The following is a 15,030-nucleotide window of genomic DNA, read 5'->3' as shown; positions in this document are numbered from 1 at the left end:
AAAGAGGTGATATTTGTAAAGCACTGGAGTGCCTGGCACATAGTGGGCATTTATTCAATGTTTCCTTCCTTCCTCACTCCACAAACTTTAATCCCAAGGCTTTGTATTTTCATGGATGGTTTTAATGAGGCAATCTGGACAAAAACTCTCCATCAACTGTTGGCCAACTTTTTAAAGGTGATTCTCTGTGCACTAAATTAAGTTAGTCCCAGGTCAACCGACCAATAGCTATCTCTGAATCATCCAATGTATTTAAGCCTGGAACACTTACCAGACCTTGTACTCTGCTGGCAAAATCTTTGCTGATCTTGTGTCACTTAGATGAAGAATTGAAGAAGGAACAAATGTAAAATGTTATTTTTGTTTTTATTAACTTTATTATCATTATCTTTATTGTATTGGACCCTTTATCTTTTTCCTTAATAATCACAGAATCTTACAGAATCTTAGTGTGACACCTGTGCAAGCTCTTTGTGAACATTCTATGTGATGTTAAATGTGGCATCGGTAGCAGCCCATAGTAGTTTGTGTGTTGTCTTCTATAAGCCTACAGAAAGACAAGGAGACTTTAACAAGATGAGAGAGACAGAGAGAGAGAGAGAGAGAGAGAGAGACAGAGAGAGAGAGAGAGAGAGAGAGAGAGGGAAAGAGGAAAGGAGGAAAGAAAGAGAAAGAAAAAATCCAGCCAGTTAACCCCAAGTTAAGTGAACAGGTTCTGGTCATCAAAATGTACCCTCCTTTGGAAAGGAGAAGGAAAGAGAGAAGACTAGCTGAGTTACCCACCTAGCTGGATCCCTTTAGAGGCAGCTCGGGGTGTGCACTTACCAATAACAAGAGGGAAGTCTGCTATCTTCCAGGAAATATATACAGTCCTTTAAATACTTGAAAGCAACTGTCAAGTCCCCCTTAAGTTCTCTCTCCTTCAAGTTTGACATATCTCATTTCTATCCATGAGTCCTCACAAGGTATGGAGTTGAATGTTGTTACCAATCCCATTTCCTTTCTCTGGACCTGACCTACTTATCCACATCTTTGCTAGAATAGGTCTCCACAATACTTAAGATGTGGTCTGAACAGAGGAGGGCACAGCAGGGTTATCACTTCCTTATTCCTGGTTCCCACTCTTCTACCCTAACTCCTGCCCTTATCCTAGGGGAGGATCAATATGCATGATGATGCCCCTTTAAACACACTAACCTCCCAATTTTTCAGTCTCCTCAACTCCTATGACTCCTTCCCTCTCCACCTAAGCTACACATAAGGATGGTCACCTTTTCGGTCTTGTGATCACTCACAAATGTTCTGTTTCTAGGATAGAAAACTCTCAAATTCCTATATTATATCGTACCTTCCCATCATTCTATGTTTCCCAATGTCTTCATCCTCACTGGGGGCCTTGAATGCATCCATCTCTTAATATTCTCTCAGGCTCTCATCCTTGCTTTAACTTAGCTTTTGTCTCTTCCCAATCTTGAACCTATAGTTAACCAGCTGAACTTTATATTGTGCTTTCCTCCCTAACCCATTACCCCCTTACTGTTTTGGCACTCTTACCTGGTCCCAGCCGAAGCCTAAGCCTGTACTACTTCTACCTCCTGCCTCCTCCATTTTTACTCATTTGCTGCTGAATAGGTGTGAAGGAAATCACACAATTAAGGTGATTGCATTCACTACAAATTTGTTATTTATTCTCCACTAGGCCCTTACTGAGGCAAGATAATGCTTTTACTCCTCCCTGATTGATTCTGGGATTTCTCTTTGTTTCTCACATCTTGTCTTCCTGATAAGAAGCCCACGCTAGGGAGTTTTTAATCCAAATCAAGGCTCTCACAGAGTGAGACAATAGTTATCAAGCAACTTTCATAACCAATCCAACTCTGAGCCCCATGGACAGAGCTAGACACCCTTTGCACACTCAGTGGTCTCATAGGAGGAACTTGGTAGCTATGGTAAATGGTGATCACCTAAATGTGGAAACACAGTGTGAAACAAACATTTGTCCAAAGGCTACTGCAATGTCCAATACCTTATCAGATACCCAGGTCCACTATTCAAGTACTCCTTGCACTCCTGCTCTGATCTGCTATTTGATTCCTCCCACGTGGCCTGGGGCTGGAAGCAACCACATCTGAAACTCTCACCCTGTTGCACCACCTTTGTTGCCCTGGGGCTGGGGCCTACTTCTCTCCTCTCACCCTGATCCAGATATTTTCCCACTGACCTCCTAGAGTTGTCTTTGGAGTTTGTGGGTTGAGAAGTCTGGTAGCTGCCATAGCTCAGTGTTTCAGGGCCCTTCGGCTTGCTCCACCTCATCTCCTCAGCACCTAGTTTGTCCTGGTGCAGCCCAGGCTGGGCTGCACTCAGTTCCCAGCATGGTGCAATAGACCCTTCCCAGTGACCATTCAGGCTGTCTTGGGCTGGAGACCTGCTTCCCTCTGTTATTTTGTGGGTTCTGCAGCTCTAGAATTTGCTCAGAGCCATTTTTTACAGGTGTTTGGAGGGATTTGGGGGAGAGACGGATTCCCTGCTTTCCTGCCACCATCTTGGCTCAACTAAACTGCATTTACTATCAACAGATAGACTTAATAAAAGCAGGGTTCCAGGGTAGAGAAATGGAGAAGAATCACCTTGCCTCATTAGCCAAAATTTGTTCTCAATAAAATTCTTTTCCATGCTAAACCATTTTGAATCTTAACAATTTCTAATCCTTAGTCAGATAGATGTCTGAAACAGAATACTGTGAATTTTGACCCAGACATAGGAATCATAAAAAGAGTTAATCTTAGCTTGGGGAAATTGTATCTGCTTTCCTTTTCAGGATAGGGTGGCTGTAGCTATAGAGCTGACTACCAGCCTATATGGAGAGTGCAAATATAGACAACCAATCTATAGTCATATGCTGGACGATGGTACCTTTGGAAAGACATAGTTCAATTTTTTAGCCCCACTTGCTTCATTGTACTCCCATACAGAATAAGAAAGAAGATGCAAGAAATAAAATATGGTTCCCCAATCCAATTCCACTCATTACTGCTAGGAGAGTCACACTTAGGTGAAATTTTCCTGTCATTAGAGCTTAGATTGGTGTTGTGAAATTCAAATAGAAAGGGAGTCACTAAACTGTACTTAAGGATTCCTGTGGGCTGCATATGGACTTAGAAAACCAAATATTACCATTATGTATATTACGTTGTATTTGTATTTGTTAACTATTTCCTGATTACATTTTCATCTGGTTTGGGGTGCAATGTGTTCTGTGGGCTGAGTATTTGAAACATTTGCTTCAGGTGATGGGAGATGAAATGTCTAGTTGGTGTCCCTGAAGAGATAAAGGCTGGAACCTGGTAGAAGGAAGCAGTGTCTAGCCACCAGGAGACCATGTAATATTACAGTAGTAGTGCCTCTTAGATACTAGATGACTAGGAGTTACCATGAGACTAATGGGGAGTAGAGAAAGTGTTTTCAGAGGAGATACCACACTTAGCAGGGAGCAGGGCCTTTGAGGGCCATACAGTGAAATTGATGAACCTGCAGCATTGGTGAGATGAGCTGTTCCAATATACCACTGGGCAGCCAGAGAAGTCTATGGCCCTATTCTCCTAGGACACAGCTACGGTAGGCTTAAGGTATAAATCATTAAATTTCTGGTGAAAGATGCATGCTGAAGCTTTATAGAAAGCCTGCTGATGAAATATATTTATAATTGTACCTATCTCATCCTGAGTATACCATCCTGCTTTATTTTTAGAAACATTCTTTTTCGATTGGTCATATTCCCTGACCCCATTTCACCACTGGTGACATGTCAGCGGCCACATCAGTCCCTTTGTCTGAAAACCATATGGAACCCAAGTCTCAACTGGCTCTGGTTCTACAACCAGAGGGCTATTGTTGATTAGGACCACCACCCACTGGGTACTGCTCCATAGGCCAATGGGATGAAAGAAGTCTAAATGGTCTTCTAGCCCTGGCTGCAGCTGTTTCCATCTTCTTGTGCTATTCTTGGCAATGAATCATTCTAACCCATCCTGGTGTTGCTGAATGCCATTCATCTGGAATCTACTCTATGTTGACATGATAGTCAACATGATAGAGGTGTACATGCACCTCTCACTCATGATATCTATGTGTGCCCACTCTTTCTATTGATCGTATATCATCTCAAGGATTTGAATATAAAACTTGGTTTTTGAATGACTCTCATTGTTAGGAAGTTTTCTGCCAGGCTTTCCTGCCCCACAGGGGACCTGAGCGGCTCAGGGATTGGAAAGATAATTTTATGATTTAACTAACAAGGAGCTGAGGGCATTCAGCCTCCAAAGCCCTGAAACTGTATTTCTCCTGTTCCCCTGACTGCCCCGGCTCAAAAATCACCTGTTCCAGGCCAGGAGAGAGCCTACTTTTGCCTTCCAGAGACCTTAATCACCATGTCTGAGGCCACTGTCTCACCTTTCTTTGGGGTGACTGCTGCTGCCTTTCTTGTCCTTCCTGCCAATGATCCAAGACAGAAAAAGAATCAGGCAAACTTGTTTTCTCTGTGATGTAAGTGCTACTGGGGAGCAGGTAGAAAATGAGAAGAGGAGAAACAAAGGAAAGGGGATGGAGCCTGTTCTGCTTCAGAAATTCAGGGAGATTATTCCAAGTCCAGTCCTGACAAAAACATGTCCCAATACTGGCTGGAGCCCAGCTCCATCTGACCCAGCCCTGAGTCTAGCTGAAAGTTCAGACCCCTAAATGGAGCCCAGCACTATCTGATAGTAGGTGAGAGTGTAGGGCAGTACAATGGGAAGAGTCCTGGACTCAGAACCAAGTCCTAGCCCTACCACTGATAGGCTCTAGGACCTTAGACACATTGCTTCTCTTCTCTGGGCCTTAGTTATAAATGAGGACGATGCCTGCTCTGTCACTGGAGTGCATTGCTGGGATTTAAAGGGACTTCACAGAAGAACTAGATTCAATTCCAAAAGAGGTAGCTCTTTTCTGCTTTACAGTGTTTGTGTCAGCATCAAATAAGACCATGCTTGTGGTAGCTTTTGTTAACCATACATAGTAACAGAAATAGAAATTGTTGGAATTATTGCAATAGAAATCAGAGTCCAGCATGGCCCAGACCATCTTGGCCAGTTTCAGTCCGGAGCCCAGGCCAGGGCTCAGATCAATCAAATCTCAGCTGTCTAAACCTGGAGCCCAATGGGAACATATTTCTCCTAGTGGCAGAGTCCTAAGGCCCTGAATAGGTCTTTCCATGCTGACCATGGGGGCCTCTTCCATAAACCTGTGTCTGTACAGAACCAGGACAATTCCTTCAGTCTGATCTTCAAGTTGTCCTCAGGGGCTGCCTCCAAGCCAATTCAATTCAATCTCATTCAGCAACATGTATCAAATACCTATTACTTGTTAGGGAGCTCTCTACAAAGCAAAACAAAAACCCGTTCCTGCCCTCCATGAGCTTATATTCTACTTGAGAGATACTATATTTTCAATCATCATAGACAATCAACATATGAATTATAAGTCGTTAGCATGCCCTGTTTGGCTTCTACATTTTGTTATGTTCAATGAGTGCAGTTCATTGCACTGATTTCCACATCTCCAATTCACTCCTCCATGCTTTCTCCAGCATCTGTCTTTATTCTTTGTCCTCCCCTTCCCCTTTGCCCCTTCAGTCTTCACTCTTTCCTCTGCCTTTATGGTTTAGTTGAAAGTTAGACTAAATGATTTCTGAGATGCCTTTCAATTTTAACAATTTACAAGCTTCTGAATGAACTGCCTTGTCAGGTGTGATTTCCATCATTGGAGGTATTTAGGCTGAAGCTTCATTCACATTTGTTGGAAATGTCACAAGGGATCTTTGCTTTGGGTGAAGTTGAACACAACAGTCCCTCAGTATCTTCCAGTTTTGAGTTTCTATTCTTTAATATTATCCTTTCCATTTCCCTTCCTTTAATTCCACCTTTCTTCCTGACCCTCCCATTTCTCTCTGTGTCTATTTTACCTTTGTTAGAGAAAGAGCAGAATTAGCACATCAAAATCGATGACTATTTATAGATTCCCACAGTGTGCATGTTCCTTTAAATATTGGTACCAAATGGTTTGATGGCATATAATATGCCCATGGGGTGAGCTGGTGGCTCTGAAGGTGTTCACTTAGTCATTGGCATCATCCTCTCCCAAGGTGGAAAAGCTGAGGACCAATCTGAAGGTATACTAAAGTCTTTTGTGGGGGTGGTGGGAGTGCTAGTGAGAAACAGGAAAAAAGGCACATTTAAAATATGAGAACTGACTAGGGAAGCAATTCATGTGAAAGACAACTTTGGAGGGTCTTAAAGCCCTGAGAGTCATTGTATGACTTTCTCCAAAGGTGTTCAGCAACACATGAACATAAAGGTACCTCCTGTGGTGGTGACTAGCAGGGTTGAAGTTTTGCAGGACATTAATAGTGATAGGACAATGGAGAAAGGGATGTGACAGAAGAAGATCAGGCATATTCAAAATGGTTAACTATAGTTCCAAGACTAGACAAGGAGGAAATTGAAGAGAGAGCAGGAGGCTTGGAGAGAGCACAGGAGGTCACAGTCACAGTGGGGATGAAGAATGGGGTTAAGAGGAATGAGGCACAGGGAGAGATGGAAGGATAGAAAACTATGATGAGAGAGGGTAATTTCAGAAGTCTTGATCCTGTAGGTGGAACACTTGTGGGCACTGGTGAGACTCAGCTTGTGAGAATCGATTTGTGTGGCTGAGTGTAAAGATGTAGGATGTGGAAGTCAAGGAGGCTGCTAAGCTGGGAGGGCAGGGGAACTGGGGAAACACCAACATTTGTATTGAAGTCACTAAGTTTAAGGGCAGGGGTTAGGCTGGAGAGGAAGATTGTAAGCCGAATACTAAAGAAGCTTAGGGGGAGGGAAAACATTCATTTAAGTTCACTTTCATGTCTTTCTATGGCTCGGGTGTGTGTGTGTGTGTGTGTGTGTGTGTGTGTGTGTGTGTGTGTGTGTGCGCGTGTGTGTGTGTGTGTGTGTGTGTGTGTATGTGTGTGTGTGAATAAAAAGAGACACACCCAAATCAGTGACGTTTGCCAAGAATTTACCATTGTAGCTGTGCCCTTTGAAAGCCCCTGAACTTCTTCCGCTTTTCCCAAGTTGTGGCTATTCTGTAGCAATAAGGTCTGCTTTCCTTTCCCCTAAATCACTCATCTGCTCCCTTCTGTATCCCCTCTAATGGTAGAATAATACGGTCTAGCTTCCAGAGCTCAGAGCTGTTCCCTTCTGACAGTGCTAAGAGAGCTTACAGTTCTCAGTAGCCCAGTGCCTCTGTCCATAGTGCTAGCATTCGGGATTTTAAAATAGAAAATGGTCAGAATTGGAAGGGGCCTTAGCTTATATATGGTACATAAGGAGGAAACAGAAACAAAATGGTGAGGCCATTTCCCAAGGTGAAATCGATAATAATCTGGGAGGCTTTTGTCTCCCAATCTTGAGCTTTCTCTGTTAAGCTTGTCTCCGGCACAAGTTCTCTGTGTCACCACCATTCTAGCTGAAACACTGACTGTGGCTAATTCTATAACCACTTATGTTGAATTAATTCTAACTACTCCATCTAGATTCCTTCTAACTATAGTAAACACACCAATCTGACCTGCCCTCCAACCTCTAGTTTCTCTGTTCTCTATTATGTGTCATTATTGTATTGGGATCAAGTTCCTCCCCTTGTTGTTTCTCCTCAGTATCCCTGTACTTTTGCCCACCCTTAAAAACCTGGGGTAAGATCAACTTCAGGTGGTCTGTGTACTTGGATAGGAAGAATATGAAATATTTTTTTCACTAACCTCAAACTAAACTGAACATTTCCTTTAATTCTTTTAAAATGTTACTTTGAGAAGGTGTTCATGGGTATTACTGGACTGCCAAAGGGGTCCAGGAAACCAAAAAGCTCAAATACTTCTGTCATAGAACCTTCTGCCATGTTGCCTTTGAATTACCTTCCTCTCATCTTTGGTCTTTTCATTTTGTTTGCCACATCTTTGACAATCCACACCACGATAATCACTCCTCTGATTCAGAAGGAAGAATTACCTTCCCAGTTGTACTTCTAATCTTCTTCTCTTATTGGTAAGGAAACTGAGGCCCTGAGAAGTTCAGTGACTTCCTCAGGGTCAAAAGTGCAGCTTGGTGGTGCAGAGTGGCAGACCTGGAGTCAGGAAGACTCATCTTGCTAAGTTCAATTTCTGGCCTCAGACACTTACTAACTATATGACCCTGTGCAACTCATTTAATCCTGTTTGCCTCAGTTTCCTCATTTGTAAAATGAGCTGGAAAAGAAAAGGGCAGACTAGTTCAGTATCTCTGCCAAGAAAACCCCAAATGGGGTCACAGAGAGTCTGACCTGACTGAAAACCACTGACCAGCAAAAAAGGTGAAGCTTAGATTTGGACTGGGGACCTCTGAGATGAAATCACCAAATCATAGCATCACAAAATTTTTAAGGTTGGAAGGGATGTCAGTATTTGTCTAGTCTTACCTATAGCTTAACATATCTAAGAAGTGGCCATTCATCATGTTTAAGGACTTCCAGTGTGGGAAAACCCAGTATCTCTGCAAGCCTCCCATTTTATATATGCATAGCTCTAATTGGGAGTTTGTCTTGCTATCAGACCTTAATCTGCCTTTCTTCTAAGTCTCTCCAGGGCTTTCCAGTCTGCCCTCTGGGAGCAAACAGATCATATCTTATCCTTCTTCCCTCAAAAAGCCCTTCAGGAAATTCTGAGGAAATACTGAGCCTTCTATGGTATGGAATAGATAACCTTTTATTCTACAGTTTTAACTCCTATTGTGAGATAGCATCGATTTGATTTATAGGAGGTGTGGATAATTGAAGACTCCCCATTTAGAATTAGTTCTTAAATCCCAGCCTTTTGCAAATTCCACCTTTTCATTGATCTTGCATCTGACTGAGCCCTAGTCATGTCACCTTGGCACATTGAATCTAACTCAACAGATGAAGAGATATAACAAACCTATCTTCATGTAATAATTCACTTTTGGAATAGAATCAATAATAGCAAATAAACAATAAATGATAATAAGATAATGCATAATAAAATGTTTGACAAATAACTGTATCTTCTCACCTTCTTCCAGACTCCAGTATTGCCCAGATATTACATCAGGTGTCAAAAAGTGGTCTTTCTGAAGCACAGGGATGACCATATCACCTCTTCTCCAACTTAGTAAATTCCAGTGGTTCCCTGTCATCTCCAGAGTCAAATATAAAATCCTTTGCCTGGTACATGTAAGCACTTAATAAATATTTATTGATTAATTAACTGACCAGATACTTCAAAGCCATGAATTCTAGGAAATGAACCACTTATTTTCCTTAGTTCTAATGACAGCTGGATTAAATGGGTAAAAGAGTCCAGACAATGAAAGACAGTTCAAAGCTCATGCCTGACTCATGCATCCAACCTGGCCATGAGTCAACTGGAAGCCTTAGGAACCCTCCAGGAACTTTGGATCTGGAATCTCTCCTAATTCCAAAAACCTCTGTTAGAGATTATTTTTAGAATGTTTTTGTTTTATTTTTCTTAATTTCATTTAAAACAAATTTTATCATTTTAAAAAATAATTTTTGAGTTCCAAATTCCCTTCCTCCAGCCACCTTGAGAAGGCAAGCACTTTGATATAGATTAAAATTGTAAAACATATTTCCATATTAGCCATTTTGCAAAAGAGCACACAGACCAAAAAAAACCCCCTAACCTAACAAGAAAAATAATGAAAGTAAAAAAATGTGTGCTCTGATCTTCATTCAGACTTCATTTGTTCTTTCGCTGTAGGTGGATAGCATTTTTTCAACACAAGTCCTTAGTGATTATCTTGGATCATTGTATTACTGAAAATAGGGAAGTCATTCACAATTTGTAATCTTACAATATTGCTGTTACTCTGTACAATGACCTCCTGGCTCAGCTCACTTCATTTTGCATTATTTTATATAAATCTTCCCAAGTTTTTCTGAAACCATCTTGTTTTTCATTTCTTACACAATAGCATTCCATCAGAATCATGTACCACAACTTGTTCAGCCATTCCCCAATTGATAGGGACCCTTTAATTTCCAATTCTTTAGCATTCCAAAATGGACTGGTATAAATATTTTTGTACCTATAGGAACTTTTCCTTTTTTTCTTTGATCTCTCTGAGATAGAGACCAAGTAGTGGTATTACTGGGTCATAGGGCATGCACAGTTTTATAGCCCTTTGGGCATAATTGCAAATTGTTCTTCAAAATGGTTGAGTCAGTGCACAACTCCACCAAGAGTGTATCAGTGTCCCTGTTTTTCCCCATCCCCTCCAGCATTTGTCATTTTCCTTTTCTATAATATTAGCCAATATGATAGGAATGAGGTGGTACCTCAGAGTTGTTTTAATTTGCCTTTCTCTCATCAATAGTGATTTAGAGCATTTTTTCACATGACTATAAATAGTTTTGATTTCTTCTTCTGAATATTTTCTGTTTAAATCCTTTGACCATTTATCAACTGGGGAATGACTTATATTTTTATAAATTTGCTCCAGTTCTCTATATATTTGAGAAATGGGATCTTTATTGGAAAAACCTGCTGTAAAAATTCCCCCCTAGTTTCATGCTTTCCTTTGAATCTTGGATGTGTTGGTTTTTTGTGTGAACCCTATTTAATTTAATGTAATTCAATTTATCCATTTCATATCAGACAATGCTCTCTGTCTATGGTTTGATCATAAGTTCTTTCTCTTACCATAGATCTGACAGGTAAAGTATTCCATGCTCTCCTAATTTGCTTATGATATTACCTTTTATCTCTAAATCATGTGCTCCTTTTGACCATTTTCTTGGTATATGGTGTGAGATGTTGATCTAGTGACTGCCAAAATACTTTGAAGTTTTCCCAACAATATTTATCAAATAGTGAATTCCTTCCCCCAAAGCTTGGATCTTTGGATTTATCAACATTAAATTACTATGGTCATTTACTACTGTGTATCATGTATGTAATCTATTCCACTGATCTACCACTCTATTTCTTAGCCAGTACAAGATTGTTTCGATTACTGCTTTGTAATCTTTGTACCAGTTTGAGATCTGGTACTGCTACTCCCCTTTCCTTCATATTTTTTCATTGATTTCATTGATATTCTTGACCTTTTGTTGTTTTATATGAATTTTGTAATGATTTTTTCAGCCCTATACAATTATTAGAGATTTTAAAAGATTTCTTACCTTCTGATGATGAGGAGTTTGGATAATAGCCCTACCAGCTTTAACTAGGTATTGCAATATCAATCCTGAACACCAAGGACCACAAAAGCAATGAACTACTCTGAAGTTTTATTTTCTGTCTTTCAAAAACATATTTTTTATTGTTCTGCCATGCTGTGGTGGAGGGAGGCACTGATGGACACTCAGGGTTTTCTCTGGCAGCTAAATGGGCTCTGATTAGAAGTGTAACCCCAGGTCCAAAGCTCATTGTAGTGGGACATTCTCATGATTGGTGGAGGTGGATGCTTTGCCCTACACGAGAGGCAGAGTGGAAATGGTGAGAGTGAGTTCTCTAGGCTTCAAGTCACTTCAGGTACCTTTGGGTTCTACATTTGAGAGGGAAGATAGTTCAGACCAATTTTATTTCAGGGTACTGAAGGAAAAGATTCTCGGAAGACATGATGGAGACTGCTATCTCTTCTCATATCTTTCCAGAGTCTTTTTGTTTAGCAACCTGACATAGGGTTAGTCTGAACCATCTTCCCTTTTGAAGCTGGAAGCCAGAAGTGCCCAGAGTGACTTGAAGCATGAAGAAAACTCAAGGAAGGTTGAAGTTGTCTTGCCAGGTCTACTGTGTTCCTCAAACAGGGCAGGGTATTCATCTCTACCTAAAAGGAGACAGCTCCATACCAATGGGCTTGGGAACTGGGGTTACATAAGCAATTTCATCCTTTAGTCCATCTATCTATCTATCTATCTATCTATCTATCTATCTATCTATACACCCTTCCACCTATGTATGTATGTATCTATTCATCCATCCATCTGCCTGTCTGTCTATCTGTCTATTTATCTATCTGTCTATCATCCCGTTGCATCCTGGGCCATCTACAGCCTTCCTGATGACTATCTCGTCACTGGACCCAGATGGGTCTGTAGGAGAAAGTAAGGCTGGTGACCTTGCACAGCCCTCCCTCACTCAAATCAAAGTCAGCTGCAAGTCATGTCACCATCTCCCTGATATCATGGTACTCCTTGAGAATGAAGGACAAGTACAACAGCAATATCTATTATCTGTTTGACCATTAAAAATTAGGGTAGGAATGGCACCTTTCTTGTATCCATAATCTTAGAGAGTTTCCTGCAGCACTTAGAAGTTAATTGATTTTCCCAGGGTCTCAGAGCTAATGTCAGAAGCACGTTAAAAAGAATTAAGTTGTAAAGTCAAGAGTATGTACACTGGATCACAAGTGGTCACTAAAAATAATAAAAAAGAACCTTCCATATGAGGAAAGAGATAGGCAGCATATGTAGCTCCTAGGTTTGTAGTCTTAGAGCTGGAAAGGACTCAAGAGCCCATCTAATCCAAACTCCTCCTTTTGCAAATGAACAAACTGAGTCCTAGATAGATTAAATGACTCAGCCTAGGTCTGTAAGGCAGTTAAATACAGAGTTGGGATTTTAGACCAGGTCTTTTGATTCCAAACCCAGTGCTCTGTCTGTTGCACCTGCCTCTCACAGATTGGGTGGGGTACCATCTGATTAGAAGGAACCACCTAGTCCTACCCCTGTAGTAGATGAGGAAACTGAAGCTCAGATAGGGGATGTGATACACCCTAGGTTGCACAGTAAGTGCCAGATTTGGGACCTCAGTTCAGAGGCTTCCTAATTAATGTCCTGCATTCTGTCCTCTATATGAAGAATGTCTGTGTTTCCTATTTCATGTTCTTCTCTCATCTCTCTCTTGGCAGACTCATTACCCCCATGGGACCAACCAACCAAACACGTGTCTCTGAATTCCTCCTCCTGGGACTTTCTGAGAAGCCAGAGCAGCAGCTGCCTCTCTTTGGGCTGTTCCTGGGCATGTACATGGTCACTTTGTCTGGAAATCTGCTTATCATGCTGGCTATTGGCTCTGACTCCCACCTCCACACCCCCATGTACTTCTTCATTTCTAATCTGTCCTTGATGGATCTTTGTCTGGTGTCCACCACAGTCCCCAAGATGCTGGCTAACATCCTGACACACAGTAAGGCCATCTCCTATGCTGGCTGTTTCACCCAGATGTATTTCTTCTTAGTCTTTGCTTGTATGGACACCTGTCTTCTATCTGTGATGGCTTATGACCGGTTTGTGGCCATTTGTCACCCTCTGCGCTACGTGGCCATCATGAATCCACAACTTTGTGGCCTGTTGGTTCTGATTTCCTGTGTTCTTAGTGTTTTAGCATCTCTCCTTCACAGTCTCATGGCAATGCATCTGTCTTTCTGTAAAGATCATGAAATACCATACTTCTTCTGTGATCTCACTCAGGTACTGAAGCTCTCTTGTTCTGACACTCTCATCAACAACATTTTGGTTTATTTTACAACTGGCCTGCTGGGTATTATTTCTGTCACAGGGATTCTTACTTCTTATACACAGATCTGTTGTTCTATTTTGAAAATCCCATCTGCTGAGGGGAAGTACAAAGCCTTTTTTACCTGTGGGTCTCACCTCTGTGTTATTTCGTTATTCTATAGCACAGCATTTGGAGTATACATGACCTCTTCTGCTACCTATTCCTTCTGGAAGAGCATAGCTGCCTCAGTGATGTATGCTGTGGTAACTCCCATGCTGAACCCCTTCATCTATAGCCTGAGGAACAAGGACATTAAGGAAGCCTTGAAGAAATTCATCAGCAGATCAGCCTCCTCTTAATGATGGGCCATAGCCTTGGGCCTAGGTATATGGCTTTGTTAGTTGGCACCAAATACCCAGCAATCAGAATCTTAGATTCGATATGTGAGGTTCAAGGCTTCCCAGGGTCATATTCTTCTGATTGACTGGTATTTTTTTGATTGTAGATAACTAATCGTCTGCTTCCTGGCCTCTACTTCCTGTCACTTTAATGGCCATGACTTCTGGCTTTATTTATCCTTCTTCATCAGGACTTAGTCTTTTTTCACCAAAGAGTTCAGGATATGAAGTCTCATGATCTGGGTTTTTGTTATTGGGCCACCACTTTAAGCTATGTGCTGTTGGCAAATCACAAGCTTTCAGAGACTCAGTTTTTTTTCTGTTGAAATAGGAATTATAACAACTTTTCTGTGCATAAATTGATATATTGCATATGAAAATTCTTTTTGAAGGGTTGCACATAGGAATGGAGGCAATTGTGTTCAAGGCCCTCCTTTAATTTCTGGGGACACAAAGAAAAAAATTAAAAATAATCCTTGTTCTCAAAGAGTTTTATTCTATGGGGCAGGGTAGAATATTTAATAAGATACATGAATGTGTCGATAATCAGAGAAGACTAAGAAATAGGGAGATAAGGAAAGACTTTTAGTGTGAAGTAGTTCCCTCCAGGGAAGGAAAGTTTTACAAAAGTATTGGATGAGAAGGAATACATTCTGAACATGGCAGACAGACCCAGAAATGGGAGATGGAGTGGTGAGTTGGCCGAACAGTGAGTATACCTGCTTGCCTGGAACACAGAGTACTTGAAGGGGTACAAAGTAAAATGTCTGGAAAGGTAAAGTTGGAGCCAGACTATGAGGGGGATTCAATGCCAAAGTGAAGAGTTTTTTATTTTATTGAATGGGCAATGAGGATCTCCTAAAACTTCCTATATAAGGGAGTGACATGATCATAGGGTCATAGATTTAGAGGTAGAAGGAATCTTCAAGTTAAAACCTTTGTTTTAGGAAGATGATTTTGCCAGCTGTGTGGAGGATGAGTTTGAGTGGGGGGACTCAAAGCAGAGGACTAATTTGGAAGTCCAGGGTAGTGGGGATATAGGACTGAATG

General features: G+C 41.2%; 1 protein-coding gene across 1 annotated transcript; it reads left to right on the top strand.

Moving 5' to 3' along the window:
- The first annotated feature begins 13,005 nt into the window (after positions 1-13,005).
- Positions 13,006-13,941, top strand: LOC118858004 (olfactory receptor 7C1-like). The gene has a single exon (XM_036768444.1). It carries the CDS (start codon positions 13,006-13,008, stop codon positions 13,939-13,941), a length of 936 nt encoding a protein of 311 aa, XP_036624339.1.
- Positions 13,942-15,030: the final 1,089 nt, after the last annotated feature.

The sequence above is a fragment of the Trichosurus vulpecula genome, chromosome 1 (assembly GCF_011100635.1).
Source record: "Trichosurus vulpecula isolate mTriVul1 chromosome 1, mTriVul1.pri, whole genome shotgun sequence".
Lineage (NCBI taxonomy): Eukaryota > Metazoa > Chordata > Mammalia > Diprotodontia > Phalangeridae > Trichosurus > Trichosurus vulpecula.
The sequence above is the reverse complement of the archived record's forward strand: the minus strand, read 5'-3'. Positions and strand labels throughout refer to the sequence as shown.

What these genes read in the sequence shown, in the direction of transcription:
- LOC118858004 (XM_036768444.1), top strand. Translation starts at nt 13,006, where the DNA reads ATGGGACCAACCAACCAAACACGTGTCTCTGAATTCCTCCTCCTGGGA.